Below are 19,460 nucleotides of genomic sequence, written 5' to 3'. Positions count from 1 at the left end.
GCTTCCCTACAGCTTATTTAAACAAAGAGCTGCTGTTAAATCCACTTAGCCAATATTTAATTGAAATGAAGTACTGGATGAAAACCGAGTCAGCTGGAGGGAAATGAGGATGTGCTTATGAAATAAGACTTCACACACTGTGTCGAGTTGACATTTTTAGTATGGGGCAGTAATGGGGGTTGAACAATCCAAGTATTTTAGCTGGGGGGAGAAGGGAAGGAAATCAGAAGGTTTAACATAATATTTACCATCAAGCAGGGTTTTTGCTACTGAGGGTATTTTTAATAGAGGATAGTCACTTATAAAATTTTATACATTTTTGTATAAAAATTGCCATTAAACAAGTAATACATTTATTGAACATTCAGAGTAGACTGGACTAACAAAAGTACAGGCTCTTCAGATTAGGAAGGGCTGATACCCCACTGATGCCAAGAACAAAGAACGCTACTGGAAATACTACAGCTTCTCTAAACAACAATGCTAGATTAGTGATCAGGAAATACCTCAGGTATTCCTAAATCCTTAAAAAAAATCTGCTAAAATGAAAGTACTCCGATTCCTGAATTAAGTTTTTCTCTTACTCTTGGTAAAATTACTTTGGTGGGTAATTAGACAAAACTGAGACCTAACAGAAGCATAATATAACAGAAAGCTTTTTTAGGGTAAAATCCAGTTATTGTTTTCAGGATGGCTGGCATGCACCAAATCTCCTTTACCACAGCTCATTATGTGACACTCTGCCAGCTTGGCACAGGCCGATAGGAATAACGGAGGGTGGGGCGGAGACACCGCGGCCGGGCTCTGCTGTACTCCCTGCAGGAACGGCAACTTGCTGGTACCACAGCTGGTAAGACGAGAAGGTGCCTGCTACTGCGCTACCAAGCGTGGTGAAACTGCTTTCCGTGGATGAGATGATCTCATTGTAACGCTAACACACGCCTCCATCCCAAAGTTACCTGCCTCCAAGGTACCACCACACCTCACTGGGCACGCAATACCAATCCGCAACAAAGATATGTACGACTAATCACTAAAGCTCCACCTAAATGTAACTGCTCTTGGGCCAAAATAACTCCAAAAGGGGGGAATTGCTGTCTACGCTCCCAAATTACCAAACTCCGATTTAGTGTTTAACTATGTACTGAACATTTCTGTGCACATAGTTTAGGTCAAGCTGATCCAGCCTCTAAAGTCATCGAAACTGATGACTGAAAGGGCTTCTGATCCCAAGGGAGTCAACCTTGGGAAAGCAGATAAATGGTGTTCTTTTCCCCATCTAAATTATGCAGAAAGAAGCCTCCACGTGAGAAAGTTCTGGCCAAGCTGCTAAGGTGGAAGTAGGACAAAGGCAAAAGTGGTGGTGGGAGACTGCAACCTCCGACTCAAACGGCACACGCACACGGCGGCCCCCCAGGGAGGGAAAACCCCGCTCGGAGAGCCTGTGCAGCGAGCAAAACACATCAGCAGAGCAGTCTGAGGATGTGCACTGGTTTGCGCTAGAAGCGAGAAACTTGTCACCAATCCTGTGCGCGGTGATGAATACGTAACGTACCATGAAGTGTAAAAAGTAAGGAAAGGAGGGGAGAAGGCAGGGGAGACTCCATCCTCACTTCTGGGATCAGTCGACGGGCTGAACCCGTCTTCTCCCCTACAGGGACTCCCGCCGGGCAAGAACTTTGTTCTATGGCCAACCATGCCAGCTGTTACCAGGTGTATTGCTTCAAGCTTGCTTTGCAGTCTGTATTAGCACCGGCAATCTCTGAACCTTATTCTGTCACAAACTTGCATTTTGCATCACAAAGATCTTCAGCTGAAGCTCATTTTGTGTAAGTTGCCAGAGATCCCAGTAGCTGACAGAAGGGACGTGACTCGGTGACACTGTCAGCGGAGGTCCCCGAACAGGTCAGTCAAGTCACCCTCCGATCCAGCGGGCTGCCAAAACGCAGGTAGCAGACAGGCTGGTCTGACACAAGGGTCTCATCTGTCTTGGGAGACTGACTGACAGGCCGATCAAATATAAAGGGTTTGAGGAAACCCCCTTCTTAATGTGACACTCATGCAGGTCTACGCAACACCTCCTCTGTCAGATCTAAGTAGAAGATAGACCAATGCTGAATGGAAAGTCCAGTTTAAGAAGCATCCAAGACCTTAAACCAGAAAAGTTAAGATATTCCCCAGCTGGGTGTACAGAAGACAGGAATGTCTTCTCTTCAGACCAAAACAAACAAACGCAGGGCACTAAATCAAGGGAAGAAGAAAAACTTTGTGGAATATATTCCCTCTGCATAAAGTCTCTTCTCTTAAACAAAATAAAAGAACAAAACCAGGCCAGAAAACCACAGCATCATCCAGGACTAAGTAGTTATACTCGTTTTGCACAGCTTTGTCTCCATCCTCTTCCTTAGGTATTGTTCTATTTTTGGACTGTTTAGGCTAACACTTCTATGTAAGGGTCAGTTGAAACTGCCATAATCTGCGCTGTGTTCTGATTGCCTGTGTCGGCTGAATGGCCTAGAGTATTTGTGCTGATGCAGAGCAACTGACAGCAGCAATACCACTGTCAATTAGATCAGATTTACATCCTCATCTGCTGCACCCTCTGACACTGGCCCAGTACCCTTTGGAGTCCAACCCACGGCTGATCTGTTTTCTATTTTATACAGCTGTTAAGTGTGTCACCCAATCCAGTCTTGGCCTGTTTGAAGTTTTGCAAGGTCTCCTTCTGAAGGGGTACAGTAGTCTGTGCTACACCAGAATTCAGGAAGACAAACCCGGTGTTTTGAGGCTACAGTCCCACAACTGCTTCCTGAATATGACACACTGTTGATTAACTGGAAGCTAAATCTACCTTTGCATTTCCAAAGGTACAAACTTCTTGTTTACATGTGCAACTCCTTAAGTGTTTTCCTTCTTAACTAGGCAAAACTCTGCATAGCACACAACAGTAAATACTATTATGTTAGCATACAGGACAGTAAATGCTGAGACAGCTGGTGCAGGGCTGTGGAACAGGAGCTGCAGAGTATATGTATGGCTCAGCTTCTCATACTACTAATTACCCCAGGTACCAAGGGTTATTTGCTATGAAGTATTTACAACTGCAGATACAAAATCCGCTTCAATGAACCTTAAATCCCTTAAACAATGTATATCAACCTAGATTTCATCAAAATTGTTTACTGTATGCATTTGTAGTTACCTGGAAGGAGCAACGCCTACTAAATTAGGACCCAGGCCTCTAAACAGAGAGCGAGGACCTTCCTTTTGCAAGATCATCCTAGAAAACAAAAAAGTGACAATACTGTAACATTCATATCAAAATTAAGAAATGCACTGACCACCATAGCCACATTAATTTCAGCTTTACTCTGTGTAAAACTTCATAACTGACAATGTAGTACTGACCATAAAAAAAAAGTTATTTCCTAGAATCAGCATAAAATAAAATTCCATTATTTCTTGACATACCACACAAACCCAGGAACTAAATGTAGAAGTAACGCCTTATGATGTCAACACAAGTTTACCTCAAAGATAGGTAGACATACATACAGGTAGTTAGTTATCTGTCATTGGGAAGTCAAAGAGAGTGTCCTTTTACCAGGGAGACCTTACTATGCATGGAAATGTTTGCATTCTTGTAGGTTTGTACATCATTCAGTAGACAAAATTATTTGATTCTATTCCACATTCCTTTCATCTCCCTTTAGTTCCCAATGTTTGGGAACTTTCTTGGGTGGGAAGGACAGGGAGTGAGGGCAAGAGAAGAGAGACTTATGAAGGTACAGTTACAGCAAGTCAGACACCTTCTGAGAGCAGCTCAGTAAGATGTTTGCTCCACTGCTTATCATGCCCACCCAGGGACATCTTTTGCATTCTATTACCTACTCTTCCAAAAAGAAACCTCAGCATGGCTCTGTGTGTGCTATCCTGGTTTGATTCTACATGACCAACAGTACACTCAGTAACATGTCTGAAGTTAGAGGAAAGCAGCCTTTCAGACAGTCCTGCCTTCCACATTCCCATGAATTATTTAAATCCACTGAGCATTTATCTAGGAACCCACTCTTTGCTTTCTTCTTTCTATAGGATGCAGTGATTATTTTGACAACAGTAAATTGAAATGGAAGCCTCCAATGCAAGAAGTGACCCTTCCCTACGGCTGGCAAGAGATACCCCCCTATCAGTTCTGAACTGTGTGTTTGTACCCAAGCACTGCTGCTGTGCTGCAGAGCCAGTAGCTTTTCTTTTTCGACTCATTACAGGAAAGACAAGCCTTACCTCTTCATGCAAGGTAACTCACTTCAGTTTGAAATGAACTGAAAAAGCAATGTAACCCATGCAAAGAGCCACAGTACAGCCCTAACACCTTGTAGTACCAGCTCCACTATAAACAGAGCTCTGAAAAGACTTCTTCGGTGGCAGGGGTGTCACCATCCATCCATGAGGGATTTACAGAGAAACACAGGGATAGCAGCAGTGAACTTGAGGTCTCAAGTGAGGTATTACTAGTACTTAAGTGTTTGGAATACCTATCCCATCTAACTTAAAAAAAAAAAAAGAGTTGAAAACCATTATGCAGCAAGGTACACCGGCACAGTAAGAGGATAATCATTAGTGTTCAGTTTTAGTGAAATCAACTGTCCAGCAGTCTAGATGCTCATCAGAGATGTTATTTTTAAAAAGTGTGGTAGGACATGGAAGGAGACACAAGGACTACCTGCATCCCATTACAGCAAATTGCTCTAGCAATTGCTTTAGAACCAGATTTAAAGTTAAGAATTAACTACCTCACTGTTGCATAACAGAACTTTGTGCTTACTGATTTAGAAACACTGGCCAATACACACAAATAGTTCTCCTGTATATTTCTTCTTCAAAGAGACATGCAGGTTAACAAGAAGTCAATTACTCAATAAAGAAAACTACACTTGTATAAATGGCTGTTTTGTTTGGAATTTACTATCAGGACAAACAGGTGAAAGCCACATATAGTACTGAAGGAGATTCCAAACCTACTCTGATTTCCAGCAGCTGATTCACTACAGTTCCACTAAATCAAACTGAAATTTACATTTGTTTTCAGTATGCAAAAATAAAATGGTGGTTCTGCACAGTTACCATCACTATTTAGGAATGCTGGTACATAATGTGTCCTGCTTCATGCCCATAAAAATTAGTTATGATTTCACTATGTGGGTAGTATTGCTCCATGGCAATAACTGGAGAATTGAACACATACTCAAAAGCACTTTGGAAATACAAATTACCTAGATGTGTCTGTCATCCTGAAAGCATTTCTAGTACTTACAGAAGGAATTATTCGGAAGAATCTTACCATATTCCAGAACTCAGCATGGGCACAGCATCAGATTACAGCAAAGCTGAACTGAATTAACATGACCTGCATACGCTTAAAAAAATCACTACTACCATCACATTATGTATTACACATGTATATATGCACATATACATGTACACAAAGCAGCAGGAACCTCAGTGTCTTAAGAGAAGCTTTGGAGTGACATGTATCAGATCTATTTGTTTATTCTGGATCTACAGCGTCCCAAGACCTGACAGAGCAACAGAGTTAGAAAGGTTGCAGCAGACACGATTATAACGTTGGTAGTTACCGACACCCTTCTGCATTCACAGACACCAGCTGGAGGAGTTCCAGAGCCTACACTGGAAATAAGACAAACTCTTTGCATTAAAGAGCAGATCCCAGAGCCTGCATTGTTTATTGAAAGCAGTAAATGCCAAATCCATGGTCAGAAGAGCAGCACAAATGCTCCATACAGCTTCAGCTAACCTGCTTACATCACACAGGGAAGCCTGTCTTCCCATCACCAAGACCTCAGGTGTAAACTCAGCAAGGTTAGTTATGAGAGGCATTCACAGCATGATATACACCAGATATTTAATAAGGGAATTTGCTTTTGTTGCCAGAGGATACAGTCACCTGTACCAGTTCTTCTATTTCCTGACAGCGATGCCTTTGAAGTCACTCTGACATTTAAGTTGCAGAAATGATTCCACAGCATTCTGTTAACTGAAATTCTGACATCAAGTAACTGATTCACTGTGCTTTTAGGCCGAGTATGGTAAGCCTTGGAGCACTGCACTGGATTTGGTACGAGAAGAGACAACCAAACTCTGAAACCCATGAGCCAGAAAATATCAAGTCACAGTAAAGGTATGAGAGTAAGAGGGATCCAGTTTGATTTCCCCACTAAACAGCCCTAGTCCCTTAACCAAGAACAGTTACATAAGGAAGAAATTCTTCACTCTGAGGGTGGCGAGGTGCTGGCACAGGTTGCCCAGAGCAGCTGTGGGTGCCCCATCCCTGGCAGTGCCCAAGCCCCGTCCAGCCTGGCCTTGGAGCAACCTGGTCTGGTGGAAGCTGTCCCTGCCTACAGTAGAGGGGGTTGGAACTAGGTGATCTTTAAGGCCTTTTCCAACCCAAACTATTCTATAGTTCCATGACTTTTACTGTCACAGTCCATTGCCATGTCATTTGGCATTTTTTCATATTTACTGTATTTAAAGAACTTGAAGCATGGAGAAGTTACTTGGCCTCTCAGTTGTTTGATACTAACATTGAAGAAAACACATCTAAGCAAAGAGTAAAAGCAGAAGATACATATTCTTGTACCATAAACAAACAAATGTCTAAGAAGCAGATTTAACAAACTCAATAAACACCACAAAACAAGCAAGCCTTACCAGTTAAGTTCACCATAGACTACCTCTGCCTCAGTCTGAATTTGCTTCCTGGGAAGACCAAGTTATTGTAGGTTTTAGGGATGAGTTTAAAGCATAGCAGGCTTCTAGCAAAGGGGCATATGAAAAAAACCATCTGTTCATCCTTCTATTCAGATAGATTTCTAAAGAGAAGATAAATTCATAACATTCAGGGAAAACACCGAAGGGCTCAACTTCCACCAAGAGAAGCAGATAAGGCAACTATTTTGGATGGAGCTCTCCTTTTTACAATCTGAGCACTTCCTTCCCACATACTTGTTCCCAACACACTCACCTATCATACTCTTACATGTAAAAAGGCTCCAAATTCAAACAGTTCCATAATAAGAACCACCTTCCATTCAAGAAGCTACCTGAGTACAACCTCCATTTAAGCAAATCCTATCCTCTAATCAGATTAAGCCAAAATCTGCAACTGCCAGAAGGGGCTCTGTACCAGTTAGTTCTCACTGATTAATTGGGGATAGAAGATTGCTGGTCTGAGTCTTATCAAATTTTTTCTAATGCAAGAAGCAGTAGTAGGTGCTTTTTGGAGGAAAACTCCCCTCATTCCCAAATACTGAAGGTACCTCCCCATAACTGGCAAGCTTGAGTCCCTCAGAGTGAAGTGAGCCCTGCCTGTGGTCTGTACAAGCAGTTTAACTGTGGCCATACAACTTTCCAGCTGGCTACTGAATGTCACAAGCACTGGTGGCAAGGAAAGGAAAGGCAGTCCCCATTCAACGAGGTACTACGCAAACAAAACATTCCACATTATGGAAAAGTCTGGCCTTACCTAACTCTTACTGGCTCTAAAAAAAGAGTTACTTCCACCAGAAGATATCAAAAGGCTGGAAGGGTGTAGAATGATGAAAGCTGGGAGAGACTAAGAAACTGAGTTAATTTTCATAGGGCTTCTTGCCTCTATATTCAGCAACATCTATGATTTGGACACAAAAGAGTTTAAAGTCTTAAACTAACACTTTTCCAGAATGAAACAGAGCCTGGCACTTAAGCATTACAGTGCTCCCAGAGAATTTTGGGGATGTAGTCTGGAGTTGTGAATTGTACAGGGTACATACACTCTGGGTACTTCAAGATACAAACCCAAGCATGAAGGGAATTTGGAAAAGTGGAATGTGGCAATAACAGTTAAAAGGCAAAATACAGAAAGTATCTCATGGCAGCATCATGACAGGCCTAAGGGTCTGAATCTTTCACATGGATTTGTTCAGCATCTCCCTCTTCCCTCCCTCAAATAAGCCAAAAACCTAGTAACTTGTACACTCACTTCAAACAATGGAGAGGTCCAGGAGAAACTCTAGTTACTCGGTTGACACTAGCACCATTCACAGTGTTGAGATGGACTTCAGAGATGTAGAGCGTCACAGAGGAGGACTGCAATCGTGTTTTCACAACTTCCAGTGGACATGTCAGAATTGCACCAACAGTACCGCCACATCTGCAAAAAGAAAACAGGATCATCACATTCTTAGAAAAGAAACTGAATGATACATTCACATAAGTAACATTCTACTCAACACAGTCAAATTGCAAAAGGTGAAGAAACAGTTGGAACATGTGACAATGCTGCAGTTATTTGTCCTTGAAGTCAGTTTGTTAACCCAACTTGGAGTGAAAATTTAAACAGAAGTAAAGTTTCCCAAAGTAGTGAAGGTGCACAGTCTTCAATATGTGTGGTTCAAATCTGTTCTGGAAAGTAGCTCAGTACCTGAAATGTTTAACTTCTTACAGTAAATTTTAACTTTTTAAAAAATATTTAGTGTCTGCCTGACTACCAAGTGCCAAATATCCTTAACAGCAGAAAAGATTTAAGCACTACACATATAGGGCTACACGTTAAAACTGGTAAAAACTGTGGTGTGGCAATTTAATAAAACTAAAATATGTAAGATACCCTCTGAACTCCATTTGTATTCTGGGTATTGTACCATGAAAGCAACAATTCCCTGAGCGTTTCCCAAGTTCTGCCCTTTACAGCAAGACAGGCTAGATACTGTAGAGTAGAACCTGCAAAGACAAAAGAGCTTTAAATAGTTAATAAGGTGAAGACTTCCAGATTTTGTTTCAGTCTGCCACTCATTTCTGTGAGCAAGCCAAGGCAAGCCATGCACAACCTGTGCTGACAGTGGAGTTACTCCCGTTCTGCCAGAGCAGAACACAGCCAAGAACACACTGCCTTTTAGCAGTACTGCTCAGAGGATTCTTCTGGTGCTTGCTCATAACAAATTTATTAGTATCTGCATTCCTATCTGTTTAGCTACAATCACATACAGCCTCTGAAGAAAAGATATCACATCCATGAATTCTGATTCCGAAGAAAACACTCAATTCCTTGGTATCACCATTACAGAAAAGTGCTTCCCTTGAATTTTTTTTATATCAGTAATCTTAACTCTGCCAAATACCCTTCTTAAAACTATGATCAGGATACTATATGTACCCTTAAACAAAACAAGAAACCAAACCATAAAACCAAAAAAGGATTTAAATTCAAGCATTAATGTTACTAACAACTCAGTCTGAAATTAGTACAAATTCTATTTGCATGTAAGTAATTTCAAAGGGCCCAGCACTCACTTCTCTGATGCAATAACCAGAGAGCTGGTGTTCAATTCTGGTAAGATCATTATCATCTTTTTTCTTGTATCATGAGACACTCAGACACCCCAAGAAACTTTAAATAGCTGTAAGATAGTTCAATAGTATTTTTTAAATAATGTCTTCCAACATGCACATGAGAGTTCAGTACAAATTAGAAGTAATAGCCAAGACTCAAGATCTTCTGTAAACTTTCATAGGAAGGTAGCTTTCAATAGCTCTTAGTCTGTTCACTCTCTTCCACTGCAGAGACGACCAGAAATAATGGTGGTAGTTAGCACAGCACTGCATCCTAAAAAACTAATCTGTTCTGCATAAATTGATCTGACTATATCAAACAGTTGCCAAGTAGGATAATGTTTGGTGATGCTCACCTAATGCTCCATTTAAGCCTAGTGACCTAGGGGTAGCCTATTACTAAGCCTAAAGGCATCTTGTCCCACCCCTAACTCCAACATTAGACTGAAGTCTACTCTCTTCAAAGTTTTAATTAAGGAAAGAAATAAGGTTTCTTCACCAGTCTGGAAAAAAGTAGTCTCACAGGAAGATGGAAAACAGTCTTTCAGTGTATGCTGTACACATGCAGTGACAGACTGACACAGCTTTTAGAGCAGTATGTTGAAAACATCTCCGAATAAGCAATACACTTGCTTACTCTTCCAATGGTAAGCTACAACGAGACTTTCTAAAATAGGAGTTGCAGGAAGAGACAGACTATATGTGCTAATATTTGTTTTAGCCAGTGTTGAGAACAGTAGGAGCCTGTAACATGTTAAGGTTCACAACATGAATACCACAGGTAAGCCAGCTCTCAAAATAACCTGTAATGGAGCTTTAGAAGGGCTTGAGCATCTTCAAGCAAAACAGCAAGCTAGTGTGTTTCCTGCAGTTCAACAGCAGACACTGCTCTATGGTAATATGCCTGCACAGGGAATGTAGGAAGTTGGCTTTAGAGTTTATTTCCTTTCTTGTGACCCCTCTGTTTCTGATGCCCTCAAGCCTACTCTCTTTAAGATCTTTCTGCATCTGATTTTGGACAGGTTACATGAGGGCTTGTTTTCAAGCAATAGTAATAGCAAGAGAAAGCACGTGGTATGATTTATATTAATGAGATAAATACTATGGAAGGGGGAAGAAAGGAGGAGGGGAAAAAAACCTTTGCCTACATTCTTCAACAGCACTTGGAATTTGGAGACTTTAATGCTACTGGCTCCACAGCCACACTGCACTGAAAAATTTTTCCAAAGTTGAAGATTAACGCTGACCTGGAGCTTCTATGCTGCATGCTGCCCTGCACCACACCAAATCACCACAAGGGATGGCTGACTGCAGCAGCGCTTCTGTCAGACATTCACTGTGGATGGATTTGAAATAATTCATTCAGCAATGGATTACTAGGGAAAAGGGCAGACGCAGCTGTTCAATGCCCGTTCTTTTTAAGTTGCCCTGCAGCAAGCGTTGTTCAGCAATAACCAGCTAATGTAACAGCAGCCAGCACTATTTTTACATCCATCATAAGGAAGCAAATCAACTGCCTCCCTTTAAGAGCTGCACACCCTTTATATGCGCCACATTTTGCAATTCAAGCAATTTCAAAGTTATAGTACTCTTGGCAGTTCCTTACTGTTGTGTCATTGGGTGTGGGCTTTTTTTGTTTGTTTCTTTAAACAGTTTAAGATGTCTCAACTGAACCTGAGAATATTTTGACTGTTTCCACTAGCGAGTTTGGAATAAAACTTTCCTCTGCCCCTTATCTTCAAGATCTCAAATTGCTACTTACAGATGAAGAAAGTTTTCTAATGCTACATGATTCTCTGTTGCTCAAAAAGGTCTTTGCAAAATCCCCAATTTCTACTTTTGTCAAAATGTGATACTCCCAGCCCTCAAAAACCCCCATATAACAGAGAAAGCATCTGGAACTGAAGTAGTGAAAAAAGTTTCCAAGTGTTGAGGAACCAGACCCTGCTCAGTAGTCACAAGATGCACTGAGTCTGAACTGAGCCACTAGACAGAAGCATAATCCAGGAACTATACCAATTTATCTAGTTCACTTGAACTTTAGGATAAACACTGCAAGGCCTGACAAAAACCTGTTTATGTGAAACTGTCAGTAAACATAGCTTGTAGGTAAATAAAGAGAGAGAATTCAATAACTATGTACCCTGTACAAATAAACAACTTCTAAAAGCATGACTACTGTTCCACCAGCATCAATGACAGTGTATTGTACTTAAAAATCTATTTCCAGCTTTGCTTATTTGACACACTACTAGAAATACCGTGAAAGACTTTCTTCGTGCTTCACGTCCTGGCAGGCCATTAACAGCCAGCCACCAGCTCCAACTTAGCAAAATCATTCTATAAATTGTCAGCAGAGTGCTGCCATCATTCCTGCTACTCCCTCACAGGCTCACATTAAGGGGGAGGGTTTTTTTAGTTTGTGGCATAACACAAATCAGGAAGTAGCACAGTTTGGAAAAATGTTTGTGGTGTTTTTTTTTTAAGAGTTGGAAAATTATTAGATTTCTTCTCCTCAGTAACACTAGTGGGATTTTGTAAACTACTTAAGAAATTTCTACTACCTAAAACCACTCTGGTTTTCAACATCTCCAGTCATATACTAGGCCCCAACAACTGTGACTTGCGAAAATACTTACTAATACGTAACTTTCTCCAGGATTAAATGAGTTTCCCTTGGCAGAGCGAATAGGTAAGCAAATACACTCCTGCTGAAAGTATAAACTGGAAGCAAAGAAAGGCAAAACCCAGGACACTCCTGTGTTTTCACCAGTTTCTAATGAACACTGTTCAGAAGACCACTTTCTCATCTTACCTATCCTAAATTTGACACCTGCCTGTAATAAATGTTTACCACAATCCTTTTTCAGCTTTGCCAAGCGAGTATAAGAAAAACTTGCAAAGCTGACTTTCATCAGAAACATCTGATCATACAGCGGCATGAGAATCCACCTGTAGGTCCTAAGTAATTTTAAGGGCAGAAGAGCAAATATCAGTAGGCAAATATACAAAAATCAACATACTGGTAAACAAGGAACATTCAAATCCTACTACTTCTAACAGTCAGGTTAAAGAACAAAATCTGCAGCTTAATCTGTACAAGAAGGCACAACAGACATGACACACAGTGAAACAGAGGCAGAGACATGTAGTTATCTAACCCGCAGGATTGTGACAAACTTAAACCACCAAAGCTAAGAGCAATTGTCTATTTGACATCTCTTGGAGAGAAGAATTTAGGAAGATGGCAATGCCCTCCTAAACTGCAGGTTATTCCACAGAACACCCATTAAAAAAAAAAAACAAACAAAAACACCCAACATAAAAAAATATTTAATTTGATCCCTAATGTGCACTTAGAAGTCCATCATCTTCACCATATTAACAGAAAGAAACCTAGAACTATTTAGGCTTTAAATTCGGCTAGCAATTCAACACAGATACAGTATTGACAACTATTTTCCTCAGATAAACCTGTATTATTTGTGAGGCATCGAAAGGAAAGAAATATGCACATGCTTCAAAACCTAATCCTGTTCAGCATTCAAATCCCAGGTTCTATTTCCAGAGATGGCTGCACAACAAAACCTTCTTTAATTTTTACAGTTTTATGCTAACTGCTACAGAATCACTGTCTTTGTCCTGAGTAGTTATAGCATCTTCTGTTACCTTACACACCTGCCCTCCTAAGTAAAAGCAGGAACAGCTCCAGCATAGATGGGGGTCTCAACTGCAGCCACTGGACTGTCTGTAAGTGCTCCAAAGCAGATTAATACTCCCCATACCAATGCCAGCTGACCTAGGACTGAAACTGTCAGTGCAAAAATTTTTTTATTCCTTCAGATACATATTATGAGCGAAGGCTGCTAGCCTCAAACTCACCTTTCACAGTATTTGTAACCACAGCCTCAAAGACTCAAAGATAACCCTCGACCCTGTTATCTTGGGTCTACATTCATTCACATATTTTACCAGGTGTTTGTCTTTCCTGTATGAAAATGAAAGTTCCATGCAAATACTGGCTGCCAACAGAAAGAGCAAGAAAATGAGCTAAAATAGTCAAAAGAAACAAACCCCATACCATTTGCAAACGTAACTCTCCTAATGTCTCCACCACTTGCTGCAAATTCAGGTCCCAAATCTATCAGCAATTTCACAGAACTTTCTTACAATATGACCAACTTTCACATCAGCAGGTAAAGTTGCAGGTATTTTATTTAGTTTGGATATTAAGTTTACAGGATCCCTCTTCTGAGGGTATGTAAGGGCTTTAGCAAGTACAATTTTCAGAAACAGCAAGAATATCTCATTAGTCCTGAATTTTCAGGGTTTTCCTGTCATTGTACTGCTAAACTTGTGTATTACACACCTTTCAATCTTCAGTACTAATAGGATGACTAGGGGTACTAACAGCCAGAAACCCTTAACCTGCTTATTCAGCAATTGTTTCTCTGCTGAAACTTAGGAAGTGTAAGTTAGGCTAACATCCTTACACTAAACATACTAATGAAACTCGCTATTTCTAGTTGACAGCATACAAATAAAATTTCCCCAATATGCTGACATATAGAAACCTACAAGTGAAACCAGGGAAAACAACGGGAACAAGCATCACTGGGTTCCACTACCCAAAACAAACATCAACATGTACAGTGTAGCTTCTACTAGGAACCACAGTAAATAAATATTTACAACACTTGTATTAAGCAAAATCAGCTAAAAACATCAGCCATCTAGAAAGAAATACAAGAAACACCAGCTTCACAGTTTCTCAAGTACTGACAGCAATTTTCTTGCCATCTGGTAACCTCATGGAGCAAACACCAAGCTACTCAGTGCTTTAAACACACACTGTCTTACTCAATACAGAAGAGTATATGAACACAAAAATAACCTCGAGTATGGACAGGATGGTACTCACCTTCTCCTATGCCTTACAACAGGAAGACCTTGTTCTGAAAGACAGCCAGGGTTACGCTAGAAATATATTTTAGCGTAGGGGGGATTCTAAGTACTTGGCAACTCACTTCAGGCTCAAGTGAGTATTTTCTGAAAGGGAGTAAGAAAAGCCCCTATCATGACACTACCTGCTATGTTAACTGTATCTTCTTAAATCAAAAAACTGCAAGGGTAATTCACCTTTACTTCATATATTTCAGCAGTGTCTGATCTTTCTAAACAATTCAGACATTTATTTGAAATATATTTTCTGAGTCTTAACTATTTCAGCCACTGCAGGGATTTGCCAAGAACCCTGGCCAGAGGGATTTCCATTACAGTTCAGTTTGAGACAGTTCTATAACCAGGACAAATAAACACAGACTCCTCCCTGTAGTCCCTCACATATTAAATTAGAAAACAGCCAACTTTCTGCAAGAAACACCAAGAGTAAAAAAAAAAAAAAAAGAAGTACACCTGGGACTGTCCAACCCTGAACTCCGAGAAGCAGCTGTCCACCTCCTAACCCAAAACAGTCCCTCTTTTTGCTGAGGAAACAAAACCCAGGCAGGTTCCCATGCCCTGATGGAAGTTTGTATGATACAGAATAACTGTCATAAGCTTTCCAGAAATTAAGAACAAATAATGAGAACTTGGAAATTACTTTTTTAGCCAAGACCTGAATATTCACTCAATGTACCAATTACAATTGCAAGCAGGCACATTCAAAACTATTAATCTTCCCTATAAAGCAAAATATTAAGGTCTTTCTACTACTTTTTTGCTGGTTTAAGTAGTCTAATACTAGAAAAAGCATGTAAGTGTGGAACTTACATACCTGAACTAAGATGTTCATTTAAAGCCTACATTTCAGTCACAAGACTTTGCAAGTTAAGGATACAAAATGTTCAATTGATTCTTTCTTTGGAACGGAAGAACCTGGGTTTGTATTGCCAACACTCTGTCTACAGTGGCAACAGTTGCTATTTGACTAAAAGATGGAAATACAGAAGAGATGCAAAAAAATCTACAGAAGAGATACACAAAAAATCCCTGAAACAGAAGAGTTCTGAGCAATGCAACAAAGTAGCTCAGAAGGGTGGGGGATAAAAAAAATGCAACACCATCAAGAGTTTCACCTGAAGCAGAATTTTGTATCATGATCCAACACTACAGGTGTCCAGCTAGCTCCTGCTTCTGCAAAGACAAGATACTATTAACAAATGGAGTTGTGGTAAGGACACAGTTTGCAGAAACAGAACCTGATAAATAGGGGCATCATGACAAAATCTGAGCTAAGCCATTTCAAATGTGTCACAGCATGACACTGAACTCCAGGTACAATATCGATCTACGCAGGTATGCACCCTGCAAATACTCTTCAGTAGAGAGTGAAGAAGGGCAGTTTTGAATACAGCCTACAAAACTAACTACATTTAAGTGTCTTTAGGTGACAGCAAAGTTACTGCATGGAACCAATTGCTTACAAATTCTATCAGTCAAAACCGCTTTTCTTGAAGGAATGTGTTCTTAAAAGTTAGTAACCCTTTTTTTATTAAAAAGGAATTCTTTACTTTTCTACCTTAACTTATTTCTTCTAAGTGTGATGCTCTTCTCATGCTATGGATTTTCTACTTCTAAATAGATTTGCTTTTATTTTTACATACAGAACTTCAAAGAATATCCTATTTAAAAGTCAAGAAGGTCCAAGCAGTGGGGGGGCAGGGGAGGTTTGCATGTAAAAGTAGTACTGCTTTGTTAATGTATTGGTTAATGCATGAACTAGGTCAGCAAAATCATTTAGATGAGCTTTCTTTTCCAGAAAAAATGCACCACTTCAATGATTGTACTAGAAACTATACTAAAGCCATTCCAAAATCAGCACTAAATAAATTCTTTTTAGACTTAAGAGTTTCTAGCATAAAATATCAGTTGTATTTACAATTAACATGCAGATATGAAACAGATAGGATTCTTAAGAATGAAATTAAAGTAAGCATTATTTTAATAAAACAAAGCAAATAGTAATTGCTAATTCCCTCATCAACACTGCCCCAGTGGCCAGCATTACTAGTAGTCTATCAAACCTGTTGGAAAGGGATAAGGACGCAGAGACAGGAAAAAAGGAATGAGGGGGAAGAATTATTAGCAATAGGAAACAAACTCCCAGCGTAAATTGTAACAGCCCAGAAGTATTGTAGTTTGCCAGCTGCTGAATTGGTGATAAAACAACCTAAGCAGCTACAGAAAAATCCAAGGATGGCCCTACCTACATTACTAAAACAGCAAAGTCATCAGTTACAGCTTCATTACAGAAAGCAGGAACTGAAGATTGAACTTAGACATTGCAATAAAAAAAAAATAAATAAAGGGCAATTGAGATAATCATGCTCTTTCCACAGGTTCCAGTGAAACCTAAACGAAAACAGAGCTTCCTTCCTTTTTCTTTAAGATTCACAGATTAACGATCACTCCAGTGATCTGTAGTTCATCATGCTCGTGAAGAAGTCATGAGGTGACTGAGTAACTTTTCTACTGCTAAATGTGACCACATATACACTATTAGCTTTGCTGAACTGAAGTTACAGGAAACATGTGACTGGCACATAAGGAAACAGCATTCAGCCCTTCCCTCACAGTATAACCCTTGACCCAACTGGCCAGCAGCTAACTAGACCAAACTTCCCTGGGGAAAAAAAAAACAAAACAAAACCCCCCCCCAAGTTCAGCTGGGCAATCTTCAGCCAATTTTAAGTTTTGGTTTTATAAACACATCTCCATCATTATGCATGATTCTGCCTAGTAATCTCCCCTGTGCTGAGCTGTCAAGTTAAAGTGCTACAAGGCAGCACTCCTTCTACTGCTTTTCTGAATGCTTACAAGGATATGAAGTCTATAGAAAAAAAAAGTATGAACTATTACTCTTGGGCTTCCTGCTGCATAATCACTCTCCTCAATGGAGTTCCAGAAATTCAGGGGATAAAAAAGCACCCACATAAGCACTAAATTAGGCACATAACACTGGAAACCTGCAACGTGTGCCAGAAGCAGAAAGTGCTCACGTGTACCCAACTCACTCAGGCCTGGTCAGAGGAAACACTACTGTATTCTTCCATCTCACACACCCCAGTCCAGAGGCAGCAAGTTGATTTTATCAAGGAGGAGCACAAATGAAAACCCAAACTTCAAGCTCTCTCATGGGATGACACCAAGTATGTTCTCAGCCTGTCTTTTCTCCCACTTCTACACAGCCGTGCTCACTACCCAAACACATTTTTAAAGTTAAGCTAAACAGGACCCCCAGCTTTCTCTAAGGCAGGCACTCCTCCCGCTCTATCTGTGGAGAGACCACAGGCTGTGGAAAAGCATACATCCCGTGCATTACAAAGCTTAATAAGATGAAGATAGATGAACACCTGCGAAGACACAAGAGTTACTTAAAACTAACCAAGATGACATATCTTTAGATATATATATAAAGAAACTTTACTTCCAGCTATGTTCTTCCCTCTGATTTCTTCTGTCTTCATGGGCACAAAGCTATATGACCACGTCAAGCCCCACGCCTGAGCGGTACACACCAGAGCTGTCGAAATGCACCGAAGTCACACTGCAGCCCTTTGACACCAGCATTACCAGCCGGTCAGTTCTACACCGCCGAGCGGCGGCCAGGCCCGGGCAGTCTCTCCTGTGCACTGGGGCAGCCCTGTAGAGAGGCCTCGGCCTGTTTCTCCACGGCTATTCCCAGATAAGGGGTGAACCCCTGGAACAGCGATTAGCGGAAGCGGGCTATTTTTAAGGGAATCCTTGGCCCCCGTCTGCCCCACGGGCCCACGTTACGGCCCACGCGCACACTACCGGTAACAGACGGCAGCAGCCGGGGCCGCGCCTGGCAGGCGCCGCACGCCCGGCTCCCAGCCCGGCCCGGGCCGCCGCAGCGCCCCGCCGGGCCGGGCACACAGGCCCACAACGGGCCCGGAAGGGCCGCGGGGCACCGGCGGGAAGCGGCGCGCCGGGAGCGCCTCAGCGCGGCCTGCCTGCCGCCCCCCGCCTTAGCGGCCGCAGCGAAAACCCCCTCTCTCCTGCCCTGCACCCCCTCAGCGCCAGAAGACGGGCGGTAGCCCCTCGCCGCGCTCCGGGGCCACCCATGCAGCCCTGCCGCCCCGCCACCAGGCAGCCACTCCAGGCCGCGGCCGCCACCCCCCAGGCCAGGCCAGGCCGCGGCGGGCAAGCTCGGCAGCGGGACAGGACCGCGCGGCGGGCGGGCAGGCAGAGCCCACCGGGGCCATTTCCGGAGTTACAGCGGGGAGGAGGGGAGCTCTGGCGGGCAGCACCGACCGCACGCCCACCTGCGCCAGTACCCACGGGGATGGCAGCTAGGCGGGCTGCCCCACCTGACAGCCTGTACGGAGGGGCTGGCACCGCGCCCGCTCCTCCGCCCGTGTCACCTACCCGCCAGCGAAAAGATGCACCAGGGTGTCTCTCTGGCTCATCCTCGCCGCCTGCGCCCGGGCGGAGGGGAGCGGAGCCGGGCCCTTCCGCCCCGCGCTCAGCCGGGCCGCTGCTGGCGGGCCTCAGCATAAATACGCACCGCGGCCGCGCGGCTTCCTGCGGCGGCGGCCTCGCCCCGCCCCCCGCTCGCGGCCGCTGCGGCAGGCGCCGGCCGTGGAGGCCTTCCTCATACATATGCAATGAGCCCCCGAGGTAAACAGAAGCTGCTATTGCTTGGGGCCGGGCGACGTCACCGCCGCGCTCCGCCTAAAAGCTGGGCGAGGGGGGTGGTCCCCCGTCACTTTGGGGGAAGCTGTGCTTGGGGGAAGCTTATGCTGTGGGCTGGATTGGAGCCTAGGGCTTGTCCGGTGTTTCTGGGGTTCTGGTGGTTAGTGCTGCTTTTTGGGGTCTTTTTCAGGTGTGGGGGGTTTTTTTTGGTTTGGTTTTGTTTTTTTTTTTTTTTTTTAGTCTTTGTGTGCGCCTCTCTGAGGGCCGCAGTCCACCTTCCTGAGGTTCGTACTAGCCCTGAGGGGAGCCCACCTGCAGGCCACAGAAAGACATATAGGGGCTTTAGCTTCTGTTTCCTCTTGGTTTTGTGTCGTAGGTCGCATCCTCATGTACTGAGGCGATGGGTCTCCCCAAAG

At 42.6% G+C, this 19,460-nt stretch overlaps 1 protein-coding gene across 2 annotated transcripts in view; it reads right to left on the bottom strand.

Annotated features, from left to right (window-relative positions):
- SLC25A36 (solute carrier family 25 member 36) overlaps positions 1–18,946 on the bottom strand; it is a 35,615-nt gene extending 16,669 nt beyond the window's left edge. Inside the window, exons 1-3 of one of the 2 annotated variants that reach the window (XM_056358084.1) lie at positions 18,778–18,945; positions 8,039–8,209; positions 3,203–3,280 (exon numbers count right to left, since the gene is read on the bottom strand). In XM_056358084.1, coding sequence (XP_056214059.1) covers positions 3,203–3,280; positions 8,039–8,209; positions 18,778–18,818 — 290 coding nt within the window. In that variant the 5' untranslated portion in view covers positions 18,819–18,945. Of the gene's footprint in view, positions 1–3,202; positions 3,281–8,038; positions 8,210–18,777 lie in introns of both variants that reach the window. The other variant, XM_056358086.1, reaches the window with a different exon arrangement.
- Between the last annotated feature and the right edge of the window lie 514 nt (positions 18,947–19,460).

The sequence above is a fragment of the Falco biarmicus genome, chromosome 13 (assembly GCF_023638135.1).
Source record: "Falco biarmicus isolate bFalBia1 chromosome 13, bFalBia1.pri, whole genome shotgun sequence".
In the NCBI taxonomy this organism is placed as follows: Eukaryota; Metazoa; Chordata; class Aves; order Falconiformes; family Falconidae; genus Falco; species Falco biarmicus.
The sequence above is the reverse complement of the archived record's forward strand: the minus strand, read 5'-3'. Positions and strand labels throughout refer to the sequence as shown.